General features: G+C 53.7%; 1 protein-coding gene and 1 long non-coding RNA gene across 2 annotated transcripts in view; one reads left to right on the top strand and one right to left on the bottom strand.

Moving 5' to 3' along the window:
- The window catches only part of LOC142600431 (uncharacterized), a 761,935-nt gene that overhangs the window by 583,006 nt on the left and 163,203 nt on the right, over positions 1–15,726 (bottom strand). The window lies entirely within an intron of this gene.
- LOC142600824 (SUN domain-containing protein 3-like) lies at positions 5,227–14,420 on the top strand. The gene is made up of 9 exons (XM_075747186.1): positions 5,227–5,422; positions 6,832–7,025; positions 7,247–7,356; positions 10,575–10,746; positions 11,331–11,415; positions 11,806–11,921; positions 12,795–12,962; positions 13,468–13,560; positions 14,271–14,420. The coding sequence occupies exons 1-9, from the start codon at positions 5,227–5,229 to the stop codon at positions 14,418–14,420; spliced, it is 1,284 nt and encodes a 427-aa protein (XP_075603301.1).

The raw sequence follows: 15,726 nt of genomic DNA, 5'->3' as shown, positions 1-15,726 counted from the left end.
TATTCTGGGTATTGATGTGTTGGCAGGATGAGCAGCTGAAATTTTAAATGGTCAATTCCTGCTTCGGGACTTTGCAAGTAGGATTCGCTATTTGATCTATAACCATCGTGCATGGATTCCTGAAGTGGGATCCTGTTGTGAGGCAGCTGCCAAATTGCTGAAAGTGCTTTACAGGATAAGGCTGGGCAACTAATAAAAAAACCACAACAGGGCTCTAGTTCTATTGTACAATTTTTGGGAATAGTTTGGCATGGACAGATTAGAGAAATACCAAGTAAGGTACAGCAAACAGTCCAGCAATTTCCTGTACCAACCCCAGTAAAACACCTACAGACTAAGTATCTTGCTTGAACCGAGTGATGAAACAGCTTATATGGCTTACTGCTCTCAACAGGGATGGTACCTTAACCTACCTCAGATGATTGTCATGGAACAGTACCCTAGAAGGGTAAGAAAAGTAATTTGCACTAGTTTTGTGCCAACAGTACTGTTCAAATGTGTACAGCCCAAAGCACTGGATACTTTTAGACAGGAGGCACCAGGCCACCAACCATTATCAATTACAGCTGATGCTAACCAAAGGTTTCTAGAGGCTGTGGCTGTTCTAGCAGCAGTTGATACTATTTCACTGTTTAGCTAGACTGAAGGCAAAAAAGTCAAAAGGTGTGTCCTGTGCTCGTACTGTACTGGGACTTTAGGGTATTGGAGAACTTTCATCGCACACCTGGCAGTATTAATGCGCCCTCTACAGAAATTAACTAGGAAAAAGGTTGTTTGGCAGTGGACCAAGCAACAACAAGAAGCCTTTGATGCCTGCAAAAATGCTGAGTTTGAGCATGCGCAATTACACACTCCTAGGTGAGGATATCCTTTTGAATTAGAAGTAATGATTCTAGATGATACAGTTTCATGGGGATTGAGGCAGATGACTGGGCCAAAAAATCAGAAAGGACCTGTAGGATTTTGGTCCACGGCATTACAAAGCTCCGCTGTACATTATACCCCAATGGAAAAACAAATTTTAGCTGTAGTTTGGGCACTACAAGAAACTGAAAGAATCACAGGCAAGATAGCGTGACTGTGCACACATCCATACCTATTCATGGCTGGATTACTGATGATTCCATGCAGGGGCTCAGGCAGCCACACATTGGAAATGAAAACATTATTTGCAGCAACTATTTCTACCACTCCGCACGCCACTCTTCTAGGAACCGTATCATTCAATCATATGCCCACACCAGGGGAAACAGTTCCCCTTGGAGATATCCCTTCATCTCCTGTGGAGGAGGCTCCCCCTTGTGACGAGTCAATAGAAGAGCACAAAAAAGATGCCTGGTTTACTGATGGCAGTGCAACATACACGGCAACTGGAAAAGCCCCATGGAGAGCAGTTGCATATGCTCCCCTTCCAGGAATTATATTATGGCAAACAGGTGTACAGGCATCTAGTCAGTGGGCTGAGCTGATTGCAGCAACTCTTGCTATCCTGGAAGGGAAGACATATTATACACTGAGAGCTGGGTGGTATACAAAAGCCTCACAGTGTGGCTACCCCACTGGGCCCGAGGATTGGCACGTACAAATATACCCTATATGGGGGGCAGATATATGGCAACAGATTTGGCAATATGTACAAAGGTATCCTTTAAATTAAGGCATGTTTCAGCTCATCAAAAAGATGATTCACTTGAGTCACAAATTAATAGGGAAGTAGATAATAGGACCTCTGCTGAAGTACATGTTTAAGCCATAAATGCGCATATAGCTTGTGGACATTGATCAGCTTGTACTGCATGCACATGGGACATTGCTGACAATTAACCCCCTTCTCCATTACATATTTATAAAGCATGTGCACATAATTATACTATTTGTATGCAGCTACACTTAAGGGCATTACATAGGCCATGGGGAAAGATAAAACAGGATCAGTGGGCCTTGAATACGTGGCATATCGACCACATGGTCCCCCTCCCCCTGTCTAGGGGGTGTCAATATGCATTCACTGCTGTGGATACAGTGTCAGGACTGTTTCTTGCTAAACCCACCAAATATGCTGATGAACATAACACAATTGAAGAATCAAAACAACTCACTCATCAACATGGACCCTCTAAATGTGCTGGTTTTGGCTGGGATAGAGTTAATTTTCATCATAGTAGCTAGTATGGGGCTATGTTCTGGATTTGTGCTGAAAACAGTGTTGATAACACAGGGATGTTTTATTCACTGCTGAGCAGTGCTTACACAGAAACAAGGCCTTTTCTGCTTCTCACCCCACCCCACCAGTGACGAGGCTGAGGGTGCACAAGAAGTTGGGAGGGGACACAGTCAGGACAGCTGACCCCAACCTACCAAAGGGATATGCTATACCATACGATGTCATGCTCAGCATATAAAGCTGGAGGAAGAAGAAGGAAGGAGGGGACACTCAGACTGATGACATTTGTCTTCCCAAGTAATTGTTATGCATGATGGAGCCCTGCTTTCCTGGAGATGGCTGAACACCTGCCTGCAGATGGGAAGCAGTGAATCGCAGAATCATAGCATGGTTTGGGCTCGAAGGGACCTTAAAGATCATCTAGTTCCAATTCCCCTGCCATGGGCAGGGACACCCTCCACTAGACCACATTGCACAAAAGTCCCATCCAACCTGGCCTTGAACACGTCCAGGGAGGGGACATCTACAACCTCTCTTGGCAATCTGTTCCAGTGCCTCACCACCCTCACAGTGAAGAATTTTTATCCTTACATCTAATCTAAATCTACCCTCCTTCAGCTTAAAGCCATTACTCCTTGTCCTATCACTATATGCTCTTGTAAACAGTCCCTCTCCAGTTTTCTTGTAGGACCCCTTCAGGTACTGGAAGGCTGCTAGAAGGTCTCCCCAGAGCCTTCTCTTCTCCAGGCTGAACAACCCCAACTCTCTCAGCCTGTCTTCAATAGGAGAGGTGCTCCAGCCCTCCTATCATCTTTGTGGCCCTCCTCTGGACTCACTCCAATATTTCCATGTCCTTCTTATGTTGGAGGCCCCAGAGCTGAACACAGTACTGCAGGTGGGGTCTGACGAGAGCAGAGGGGGAGAATCACCTCCCTTGACCTGCTGGTCACACTTCTTTTGATGCAGAGCCGCCAACACGAACCTGAGCCCCCACGAGAGAAACACTGTGTTGACTTGGTGCCTGACTTCCGTCACCTCTGAAGGCCCTCCTTGTACAGAGCACCAAAAGCTGCAGAAGCCAGGAAAGGTTTCTTGCAGTTCCCAAATCTGTCCCTCTTCAGTGGGAATTCAAAGAGCTGGCCCCTTGGTAGGAGATGTTCTGGTTTTGTAGGATTTCTTCCCTTGGGCAGCGGATGTATTGGGTTTGCATGGCAAGGTTTTGGTAGCAGGGGGACTACAAAGGGTGGCTTCTGTGAGAAGCTGCTAGAAGCTTCCCCCATGTCCGATAGAGCCAATGCCAGCCAGCTCCAAGACAGACCCATCACTGGCCAAGGTCGAACCCATCAGCAACAGCTGTAGCGCCTCTGGGATAATACAGTCTAAGAAATGGAAAAAACCCACCAGGAGGAGTTGCAGCCAGAGAGAGCAGTGAGAAGATGTGAGAGGAACATCTCTGCACACACCAGTCAGTGAAGAAGGAGGGGGAGGAGGTGCTCCAGGCACCGGAGCAGAGATTCCTCTGCAGCAGCCTGTAGAGAGGACCACGGTGAGCCAGGCTGTCCCCCTGCAGCTTATTGAGATTAATGGTGGGGCAGATATCCACCTACAGCTCATGGAGGACCCCACGCCAGAGCAGGTGGAGACACCTGAAGGAGGCTGTGACCCCTTGGGAAGCCCGCGCTGGAGCAGGCTCCTGGCAGGACCTGTGGCCCCATGGAGAGAGGAGCCCACACTGGAGCAGGTTTGCTGGCAGGACTTGTGACCCCGTGGGGGACCCCACGCTGGAGCAGTCTGTTCCTGAAGGTCTGCACCCCGTGGGAGGGATCAACAGTGGAGCGGTTCATGAAGAACTGCCACCCATGGGAGGGACGCACGTTGGACAAGTCGTGGAGGACTGTCTCTCGTGGGGCAGGGGAAGAGTGCGAGGAGTTCTCCCCGTGAGGAGAAGGGTGCAGCAGAGAGGTGTGATGGGGAGGGCTCAGTTTGCCGGGGATGGTTCGGGGACAGCCACTAGGACAGAGGGTTCCGGCTGGTTTGCCAAACGCACCTGCTCCCGTCGGCGGCGCCGCCGCCCGGGTGGGCCCAGCCCGTCTCAGCCCGAACGTAACTGCAGTGTTTAGCGCTTCCGCCCAGGCTAGGGCGTGCGCTGAGTGCCGGAGGTGCCGCCGGGTATGTTCTATGGCCCTTTTAATTTGTTCCCTGAGGGCCGGTACACGCGTTTTTAAAGCACCAGGCAGTCCCCGGATGAGGGGCTTGAGATGGCCGGGGTCCGCCGGCGGAGCCACCGGCACGTCCCACTGTCCTCTCTCGTGCACCGCCTGGATACCGGCAGCCTTTTGCACTCCCGCCGCCAGCTCGGACAGACCTTTTACTTTAATAGTGACGGGCTCCCCCGTTCCTTGGGGCCCACCCCCCCCAGCCCAGTACGCCACCCGGGAAGTTACGGGCTGATCGCCGCCGGCCCGTCGCTCAGGAACACTCCCGAGCCCCAAGAACCGGCCGCTTCATCACGGCTTAACGACGTGCGATTCCCCGCCCCGCCCCGCCGCGTTCAGAGACCTGCAACGGCTACTCAGTCTAGGTCTCGCCCGGGTGGCGCGAAACGTTGGCGTGGAGTTCGGCAAGCTCGGGAGCCGTCCAGGGAATTGTGCGAATGGTGGCGCGGGGGTTATCCCCGCGGGGACCCGTATACCTCTCGGCTTTAATAAGTGGCTGTACATTTTACTCCTCTAACTCCTCCACCCCCTCCCCCCCCCCCCCCCCCCCCAGGCCCGGGGGCCTTTTCCTCAGGGTCTGTTTCTCTCCCGTCCCAATCCTCGGGATCCACTCCCGCAATTAGCTTTCGGATCTGGGCAACACTGCGGGGGGGGTGGTGGGGGTGGTGTGGTGTGTAGTGTTACACGCTCGCGTCAGCATGAGGTCAGTCTTCCAACAGGTGCGTACGCTCTCGCTCTAACTGTAATTCATTTCTCAGCCCGTCTCTAGGTCTTTTATTTAAATTTTCTTCTAATTTACCGGAACACTTGCGGTACTCCTGTGCCCGAGTTAGACAGGCACTCAGGATGGCGCACACCGCCCCTGTTCCGATCCCCTATTTCACCGCCGCGTTGCTGCACCCTCTCCACGACCGCTGCTCGGCCGGGCCATTTCTCCTTCGCCCCGGCAAGTACCGCGGGGGGGGGAAAGGCACAGAGCCGTACCTCCGGGGCAGCTGCGCCATCGGCATCCTGCCGACAACGCCAATTCAATGTCGCGACAGTACAAGAGCGGCAAAATACATTAAAAAGTTTAATGGGGTTAGAAAAAGGTAGAACGGTCAAACTGAACAGGGACCTTATACGACACACACTTCGGAGACAGAACTTATTTCCAGGTTCAGGGTGCCAGCTGGGAACTAATACTAAGCGAGGTGTGACTGAAACCGAGTTTAGAACGATGACACAAAATGGCTCCGGTATCTGGGAGACGTTGCGGGGGGTTCTCTGCGTACGTGACGAGCAGCATATGCGCTTCCCGCGAAAGCAGCCACCACGCTCCCCGGTGCCGTGCTGTCAGACCCGCAGGGAGGAGGCGGGGGGGTGCTACCGCCACAGGGTTGCGCAGCATTTCTAAACGGAGTGGGGGGGGAACGGCTCAAAGAGTTCAGGGGCCTGCGGCTTCCTTCTAGTGACAGATAGGCCTTTCTGTTTCAGTGGCTTTCTAGAGAAGGCAAGGAGGCGTTATACTAACCCCACTGGGTCTTGTGACTGTGGAAGTATGTGCCTCAAAGCAGGCGAGAATCTACGTGCTGAAGCTTCTGGTAGCTGTGTTGAGAAATTCTTTTACCAAACAATGATTAGCTTTGAATTTAAAAAGGCTTAGGAGTAATTAATGTGTACGGAGAAGATATCCTAACCTTGAGAATAGAAACATCTTGGCAGGATTGGCCAAACAGGGTTGATACGAACAGCTTGACCAGACATCAGAGTTGGGAAACATCCAAGGAGAAGAAACTGTCTTCAAAGACTTGTGACCATGAAAGGGAAAAAGGAGTGGGGGGCTAACTCCCCAAACGACCACCGACGACCACCCGAGACCCCCCGCCCATGCGTAGTGTAGTTTTGCAACGCCGGCATTATGTAAATATAGTAGATAGGCAGAGAGGCAGAGACTTCTTGGAAAATGTATGAATATTCATGTCTTTAACGTATATAAAGGATGAACTTCTGTTTTAGGGTATACACGATAGGCGGAGCTATGCCCCGTGCATCCTACACCGTACTAAAGAATGGCTGTTTCTAATATTAAAAATGGAGTATTAGAGAGTTTATTGTCCCATATTTGGTGACAGCTGCTTCTTCCTTGACTGATCTTATGGCCAAATGAGGTAGAGCAGGATAAGAAGGTCCTGACCACGAGAGGTCAAAAGACCTCGCAGGGCAGGCAGAAGTAAGCTGTTGAAGGAGACCATTGCTGTGGCGTCTGTTGTTTAGGGAAGAGGGGAGGACTCCAGCCTCTAAAGAGCACGTGGAGCAGGAAACGTGCTCGGAGTCGAGTAGGCTCCCATCCTCTCCTGTAAACGTGTCTCCTGTCCTCGGGACGACAGAGCGCGGTGCCTACGGCAACAACCAGAAACGAACGCGCAAGGCACCCGTGCCTTGTGCCCTGTGGCCCCTTGCCTTTCTCAGGCTGCAAGAAGAGAGGCACCAAGCTGAACCTGAGCCCCCGCGAGAGAAACACCGCGTGGACTTGGCGCCTGACTTCCGTCACCTCTGAAGGCCCTCCTTGTACAGAGCGTCAAAAGCTGCAGAAGCCAGGAAAAGTTTCTTGCAGTTCCCAAATCTGTCCCTCTTCAGTGGGAATTCAAAGCGCTGGCCCCTTGGTAGGAGACGTTCTGGTTTTGTAGGATTTCCTCCCTTGCGGAGAGGAGGGCAAAACCTGCTCCCTGTCAGGTTGCATTTTGCCTCGAAACGGGGCGCTGCCTTTCCTATTGTGACATCGCTGGCCGACGTTGATGTCACAAAGCATCCTCAGCGCTGAGGTAGACACAGCAGGGCATAAGATCGGGGTTGTCCCTGCGCCTTTGTCACTCTCGCTCTCGAGGGAACGGAGATCGCAGAGGTTTTGGCTCGCTCCCGAGCAAGTAGGATGTTTGGTGCCCGTACCTCAGCGGATACGGGCAGACTGCCGCCCAAGGCCCACGATCTGAACAGGTATGCTGCAAAAAGCCTTCTCTCCTTTCCCCAAGTGTTTGTTCTACCTCATGAGTTGGGGTGGCTGTGGGGTGGGCAGGGGAAGAACACGAGGGCAGCCTGGGAGCTGGGTCTGGAGGTGGTGCAAGGCAGCAGCAGTCTCTTCGGTCTCTTCATGAACACCAGGACTAGGCCTAGAAAGCCTTTTGTCTCTGCAAAGGGAGGGACAAATCCGTTTTGGATCGCATGGACGGAGTGCCAGGCAGTTGCCCAGATACATCCCTGCCGTAGGAATTGCGAGAGCTTAGCACAGTCCTGTACTGCGCTCCGCAGATGGGTTAGGTCTTCCCGTTGAGCCGAACCAGAAGGACACCAATGTTTCCTCTGTTGGCAGTGGATTTGACTTGTGTTCCTGACAGATGAGGTTTCCTTTGGAAACCTGGTCAGCTCCTCACCAGTGGTCTGCCTTAGGAAAAGGAGCACAAGATCCTCTGAGGGGTCCAAAAAGTTTTCTAGTAGGACAAAAGGGCTTGTTTATTCCCGATGAAGTCTACGCTGTAAGCCTTTCAAGAGCCTCCTGGAACAGGCAGGAGGAGTTTCCGTCTTGCAGAGCGGTGTGTGCTGTCTCTCGGCAGATGAGGCCTCAGGGGAGCAGGGGCTAGCCACCAGGGTGTTTCTTTGGAGTTTCCTTGGTTCCCCATGGCTTGCCAGCATGCATTTACATTCCATCCTCCCTCCCTCCCTCCCTCCCTCCTACCCAGTCTGCATTTGTCTGCATTTATGCCAAGAAAAGGGCCAGTGAGAAGCCGGCTGCTAAAGAAGTGCTGCTAGAGGGGAGACGCGCAACCCCCGCTGCCTTGCAGGCTGTTGACCTGTCGGGGTACAGGCTGAACCTTTTCTTGAGAGGGGGTGGAGAACAGTAGCAGCAGCAGTACCGATGGGATGGTGGGCAGCAGAAACAGGTGTTTGTTACGTCCCTTCCATTTCCAAAGAATCCCTCCCCACCCTCGCAGAGGTGAAGTACGGCCACAGCTTTGGTTGCAAGTCCTCCTCCTGTTGCGGAGTCAATCCTGAGCCCTTTGTCCCTAACGAAACAGTGCCAGTCACTGCCGTAGCAAATGCCCCACTGGTGCAGTTGGTGACAACTCCACCACTGAACTCGAGCTTGTTCAGGACCGAGCCAGTCCTCACGCCACAAACACCAAGTTCAAGACCTGCATTCCCTACTGCTGCTCTCGAGTCTGCTGCTGCTGCTGAACTGCACGGGTACCGCCAGCTTCACCATCCTTTTCCTCCTTGCTGCTCTGTAGGAAAATGAAGGCTCTGAAAACGGTGATGTGGGCGCTGCTTGTTGGTCTCTTCTGTGTTGGTGAGTCTCTGTAGAGCTCAGACCTGAGGGTGGCCCCTTGGAACCATTCTGCCCTGGTCCGCTTCCCCTGCTTTGACCAGAGGAGCCCGGCTAAGAGCAGAAAGTCCCCAACAGAGGTGTTCCAGTCCCTCCTGCTTCAGAGCAGAATGGGTGTGGGGGTGAGGAAGGGGTGACTTGCCTTCCCTAGGAGGGCTAAGCCAGTTCTCTTAAGCCGAGGGGGAGCCAGTGGCTAACCTTGGCTGCCTCAGGAGGTTGAGAAGCTTCTGCAGGAGCAGGAGCATATTCCAAGGGAGGGCGTGTCCATCTACTGCAGAGCCCGTACACCATCATGACCTGTTTCAGCGGCTACAAGAGGAGAGACAACTATGGCTCCTGGGAGAGACGCGGAAAGGGGAGCGGGCAGCCTGAGGCATAACGCAGCCATAGACCAAGTTGAAAGTGTAAGGAGAGCTTTGGTGTATGTCCGACAGGTGTCTACCACGTGGGACAGGTTGTCGAAGCAAGCCTCTGGAGGACTGCAGCGGTATGCCGAGCCTACATCTATTTGTATATTCAGCCTTTCCAAATGCAGGTGACATTTAGGTCTCTTCCGATCAAGGCGGCTTCTGCCAGCGTAACTCCAGGGCAGAAAGTGCCACTCATTAAAAGCCTGTGGCTAGGGCTAGGGACAGTAGCCATGCTGGCAGGTCATTCAGGTGAAGGTCAACTGGACTGAACACCAGCGTCTCCACAGATTGTGGCATTGCACACAGCTGAGAAAGAACAATGATGAGGCAGATTTGGGTCTGCATAGGGTTCAGCCCAGCACTGCTTTGCGTGTGAAGACTTGAGTCCGTGGGTTTTGATGGCTAGTAGAGTCTTCAACATGCCTCCCACTTCAAAAATTCAGGAATTCCTTTGTGGGCACATAATTCAGCGAGCAGCTTCGTAGCAATGAAGCTTCTGCGGGTGGTATCAAGAAAGGAGCTGCAATCAAACCACTCGTGGAGGCGTAGCGGGAACCTGCCCGATAGCTGCCGAGGGCAACGGGAAAGTGAAGGAATACGTAGAAGAGGTTGCATGCACCTCTTGGCCTGTTGAATGAATGCCTGACAAATGGTCGAAGGCTTTGTAGGAAGGATGTTACTTGACTGGAGGCCGTGCCCAAGCCAAAGACGGGAGGCTTTCTGGAAGAAGACAATGCCCAATGTGAATTGTCTTCTGCCTTGCCTGCTGGTCCACGGTGGTGGTCTTCAGAGCTTATGCTAGTGGAGCAACCGAGCACAAACAGGCACGGTGTCTGTAACTCGCTGTTTCCCGTGGCTGTACAGAGACTGTTGTTGCGCGCTGCCTTTGTTTCTGCAGAAAGGCCGGTTTCTCTTTGGAATGACTGTTCCCTTAACTGTCGTTCCAGGAGCGCTTGCACCTCCCTGGAGGGGACTGGAAGACTCGGAGGTAAAAAACCATTTCCCCTTGACTAGACTTTAGAGGAGCTCTGCCCCCTCGGCCCCAACAGGACACTGTTTATGTGCCCCCTCAGACAAGCTTCCCCTGACACAGCTCCCTGAGCTTCTCCCATTGCTATTTCTTCCCTTCTGCCAAACGGCCAGCTATAGCTCCCCCCGTCCGTTAGGGGACTGCAGCCACCCATCCGTCCACCGTTGCTGGGCTGCTCCAAAATGCAGCACTTCCCCATAACGTACCCAGGCAGCTGGGAAGCAGCTTCTCAGCCTGAAGCTCTGAGAACTTTGGAACTCACTCTCCCAACCCCTTAAGATGTGGTTGCCCTGCCACTCATCCAGAGCCAGGCTTCTTGCCTCACTCCCATTCCCACAGCATCTGAGGGGCCAGCCACAGCAGTTACGGTCTCTCCGTTGCTCACTCTTTCTAGGCCTGCAGGAGACGAGCTGGGAGAAGCGCTGAGCGACACCCTGACCCTTGAAGAACAGCTACGTAAGGTGCAGGGCGAGCTCTATCACCTGCGATGGAGCGCAAAGGATGTCGCCGAGCGTGCTGTCCAGGAAGCCTTGAAGCAGGCTGAGCTCCCAGGCTTTACCGGATGGGTAAGGGCACGCTGCAGAAGGCTCTACTGGGAGGTTTCTCTCCTCCCTCCGGCATGTATCCTACTCCAGGTCCCTGTCCTAGCTAGCCAAAAGGCTGGTGCTGCTGGAACAAGGGCTGTGCGTGGCCACACTTGCTTTTCCTGTTGCTCCACGCTTCCTTATGGGGGAAGAGAGAGGCGTGGTGGGAAGTAGAGTTGTCTTAGTCATACCTTCCTCTCCGCCCAGATCTTGGGTCCTCCTCAAGGGAGGACCGGAAAGAAAGAGTGGTCTCAGCAGTCCATATTTACCCCAGTCCCATCTCACAGCCAGAAGGCTTCTCTGTCCCTGCTGCCTGGCACGGGGCATCTCCACAGGAAAAGCCCGTTCCCACAGCTTCAGCATTCCGAGCAGCGGAGTGAGCAGCCCCTCCATTCTGATACCGGTCAATCCGAGTAGAGCAAACCTGGGAGGTTTCCGGGCAATTCCGGCGTTCCTTCCATCTGAGTTCAACCTTGTCCCAGGTCACCTTGGCTGGCCTTGCAGGGGAGCTGCTTGCCCTGTTCCTTTTCCTTCTAACAGGCGCTCTCCTTTGTGTTCCCTCCCAGGCTGTGCAAGAGATAATCGATCGTGTCGTGGAGAAGGTGGAAAAAAACCAAGTCCCGATGCCTGATTATGCCCTCAAATCATCAGGTGCCGTGACACTGTACCATCCAACCAGTTCCAAAGCGCTTCCTGTCCTGCTTGACAATACGGGCGTTGGAACGCATCCAGTGGCAGGAGGCAAGGGGCGAGAAGTCAAGGGCCACCTCGTGCCCTGCAAATGTACCCACGGCCAGAGTCTGTAAGGGGCCAGACCACATCTGAAGAACAGAAGGCCTAGTTGACCTTCTTGTCCTTTTCCACAGCCCCTTAGGACAGTTTGATGAGTCCCTGCTGGGTGTTCCAGAGGGATCATGCCAGTAGGAAAGAGGGGAAGCCCACTGTAGGAGACGGATGACCACTTAGAAGCATTTCTCAAGTCACTAGTGCAACATTCCTCCTGACATTGCTCCGTGATTGTGTTCATCTTTGAATTTCCAGGGGCTGCTGTCATTCATTCAAGAACTTCTCCATCCCTCTGGAATACAAAAGGAAAAGTCTTTTTGTATTCCCTGCCGCTGGTGGATTACGTGAGGTCTCCAGAGGTTATCCTTGAGGTAGGAGGAGCACCGAGAAAAACAGAGGTGGTGGGGAGGAACCAAAGGCGCTGCTGAGCGTCGCCTTTACCCTTGTCTTTGCTCCTCCGAGCGTTCTTTTCCTGGCGCCGCCTTGCACAGACCTCCTCGCCTCCTGTGTCTGCCTGTTGAGTATTTCCTCTCCCGGAGTGCCCCAGGTGCTCCGCGCAAGCTTCTGACAGGCCAGCTTGGTCCGGCAGTCTTTGTCTTCCCAGTCGCTGTGAAAACTGTCGGCATGGCTGGGAAGGAGAATGGACAAGGTGCCTGCAGAGGTCTGGGCTGTGAGCTCCGCGGGGCTCTTAGTGAGCACAAGCGGGCGCTGAGAGCCTGCACTGCTGGAGGGCCCCACGTTGTGTTGGCCAGCCGTCCTGGCACTGCTCGCTGCTCGCTGCTCCTGAGCGGCCTGCACAAGTTGAAGAGTTGGCTGGTGCCAGTGGCAGGAGGTGGGCCTGGATGAGAGGGAGCGATTGCTTCCCCTTACAGGAAAGGCTCGTCCAGGTGGGCCCTTAGTTGCCACCTGCTCTGGGCAGGTGCCTTTCAGCCACACCGTCCCTTGCTTGTTCTTGGCGAGTTGCTCTGGACCGGGAGAGGCCGGAGAATTTGTACAAGTAGCGCACCCAGCTGCCTGCCCTCGAAGCGCTTCTCCGCTGAAGGGGTCTTGTGAGGCGTGAATTCTCGCCACGGCTTCTCTGCGCGGTACCCGCAGAGTGTGACCGGAGGCAGCGGCTGGGGTTCAGGGCAGAGCTGATTGCCCAGCTCAGTTCCTAATCCTCTGATGCTGGCGGCGGGAATGAGAGCCAGGGCACCCTTCTCCAGCTGAACATAGTTTCTTCTTCTCCTCCGCCTCCTTTTCAGCCAGACAATCACCCGGGAAACTGCTGGCCCTTCCCAGGAAGTCGGGGACACGTCCTGATCAAGCTGTCTCTGCCAATCACTCCCAGAGCTGTCACCATGGACCACGTTTCAGGGAGTGCATTCCATCTAGACAGCATCCCCAGCGCTCCAAAGGACTTTGCAGTCTACGTAAGTCATTTGTCGAGTCGGGGGCGGGGGGTGCCTATGGGTCAAAGAGTCCAGCGGCCCGCGGCTTCCTCCTGGCTCGCACAAGAAACAAGCTCCTCAGAGTTCCTCTCTTTCCATTGTATTCCTCTTTCCATATCCAATGGACCGCTCGAAAGGAAGCTTCTGGGGCAAGGTGGTACTCCAGGAGCCACAGGGAAAAGCAGCTGGCATGGTGCACGGTCCTGGACCTTCTGGCCTCCAATCCCAGTGGGCATTTGTCATCCTCAGGGTACCCCCACCGCCCCCACCCCCACCCCAGGAGCGTCTGCTCCTTTTCTGACTGGCAGCTTAGACTCCTTGAGTAGGCAAGTGTGGCATGCTACTTAGCTGCAGCTTCTCGTCGTCCTCTTGCGCTCATCTTCCTTGGGCTAGGTAGCCAAAATAAACCAGTACTCTGCCGACTGAAGTTAAGTCTTCGCACTGTGTACCAAACGCTCTTGTTTTCTCTACCCCCGTCTTTCTCTAGGGCCTGAAGGAAGGACGTGAGGAGCAGGGCACGTTCCTGGGAGAGTTCACGTTCCTGGCAGCACTGAATCCCAGACAGACCTTCCAGCTGAAAGTACGGGGACCAAGAGGGAGGAGAGTTGTAGGAGAGGAGGAGGAGGAGAAATGTGATCGGTGGAGGAGAAGCTTCCCCTCCAAAGGGCTAGAGGCAGCCCTCTCCTTGAGCGTGTGCCACGCTGGCCTTTCTTCTGCTTTAACCTCCTAAGGGCGTACGCCTGGACTGCCGTTCTTCTTTGCTTTCGTCTTGGCTTTAAGCTTCAGTGCTCAACAACTGCCACAGTTGAAGCTGAAATCAGCTGGACTGTCTGGACTCCAAGTGCATACAAGCGGCCACATCCCGTAGTGCGCGCTACTACGGGCCTGCTAGTTCAAGCCTAGAAATACTGGGCTTTCTGAGGATTCTGTTGTTGCTGGTAGTGAGTAGCGAGAAGGGAGGCCATTCTGTGTCAGTGGCTTTCTAGAGAAGGCAACGAGGCATTATACTAACCCCACTGGGTCTTGTGACTGTGGAAGCATGTGCCTCAAAGCAGGCGAGAAGCACTTGCCAATCTATGTGCGCAAGCTTCTGGTAGCTGCTTCTTCCTTGACTGATCTTATGGCCAAATGAGGTAGAGCAGGATAAGAAGGTCCTGACCACGAGAGATCAAAAGACCTCGCAGGGCAGCCAGAAGTAAGCTGTTGAAGGAGTCCGTTGCTGTGGTACTCCTCTGTCAGTTGTCGCATGCCAGAGAGGAAAAGGCAACTCATTTCTTCTTCTCATTTCAGAACGAGCTCTCTGGGGTCGTGAAGTACATCAGGCTGGAAGTGCTGAGCAACTGGGGCCACCCAGACTACACCTGCCTGTATCGATTCAGGGTGCACGGTGATCCTCCCAAAGACGATGAGGGGAGAGGTGTCAGTTTCGTCTGGCAATAAATTCCATTGATTTTCACCAAGTCGAGTTTGAGTCTCCCGTGCCTGTGACGCTAACTGCTAAGAGAGCTCCCTGTCCTCCTCTCGACCCATGAGGTCATCGCAGACTTCCCGGGAGGAAGAGGTGAGGGAAAAAAGGACTAAGAACCATCTGCTGCAGATATCTTCATTTTTATTTGTGTTGGAGGACTGAAGGCATGTGCAGCTAAAGAACGCCCAAGTGGTAAGAAGAAGACAGACTGAGAAGCAGGAAAGCACGGTAAAAGTTTGGGTGCCCAGAACTGCATAGGATAGGCTACCCACTCAAGATAGCATGGTAACTTAAAGTTCAACATGTCCTGCCCAAGTCAAGACACCTTTCCTAGAGGGGAACTCTGTCTCAAGCTGCCTCTGAACGGCCGTCGAGGGGCCTCAGCTGCTCCCGCTGGGCGCGCCATCTCCTCCCATGGCGTGCGGGGGGATGCGCGCGTGTCACCTCTGGAACCTGGCTCTCATCCAACACAGCACCCGCTCTGGCAGAGCCATTTCTTTGTGCGGGCTAGCTCTGGCGTTTCATCTGTGATTGGACGGGCTTCCTTTTGTCCTTTTGGGGATAAGGTCACATGCTTTTGCCAACTCTGTGAGTTGTTGGTTTGGGGAGAAAAGCAGAACACAAGGCGTCTGTTGTGTAGGGAAGAGGGGAGGACTCCAGCCTCTAAAGAGCACGTGGAGCAGGAAACGTGCTCGGAGTCGAGTAGGCTCCCATCCTCTCCTGTAAACGTGTCTCCTGTCCTCGGGTCAACAAGAGCGCGGTGCCTACGGCAACAACCAGAAACGAACGCGCAAGGCACCCGTGCCTTGTGCCCTGTGGCCCCTTGCCTTTCTCAGGCTGCAAGAAGAGAGGCACCAAGCTGAACCTGAGCCCCCGTGAGAGAAACACCGCGTGGACTTGGCGCCTGACTTCCTTCACCTCTGAAGGCCCTCCTTGTACAGAGCGTCAAAAGCTGCAGAAGCCAGGAAAGGTTTCTTGCAGTTCCCAAATCTGTCCCTCTTCAGTGGGAATTCAAAGCGCTGGCCCCTTGGTAGGAGACGTTCTGGTTTTGTAGGATTTCCTCCCTTGCGGAGAGGAGGGCAAAACCTGCTCCCTGTCAGGTTGCATTTTGCCTCGAAACGGGGCGCTGCCTTTCCTATTGTGACATCGCTGGCCGACGTTGATGTCACAAAGCATCCTCAGCGCTGAGGTAGAGACAGCAGGGCATAAGATCGGGGTTGTCCCTGCGCCTTTGTCACTCTCGCTCTCGAGGGAACGGAGATCGCAGAGGTTTTGGCT

This window comes from Balearica regulorum, chromosome 2, assembly GCF_011004875.1.
Source record: "Balearica regulorum gibbericeps isolate bBalReg1 chromosome 2, bBalReg1.pri, whole genome shotgun sequence".
Lineage (NCBI taxonomy): Eukaryota > Metazoa > Chordata > Aves > Gruiformes > Gruidae > Balearica > Balearica regulorum.
Note: the sequence above shows the minus strand (reverse complement) of the source record. Positions and strands in the feature narration are given on the sequence as shown.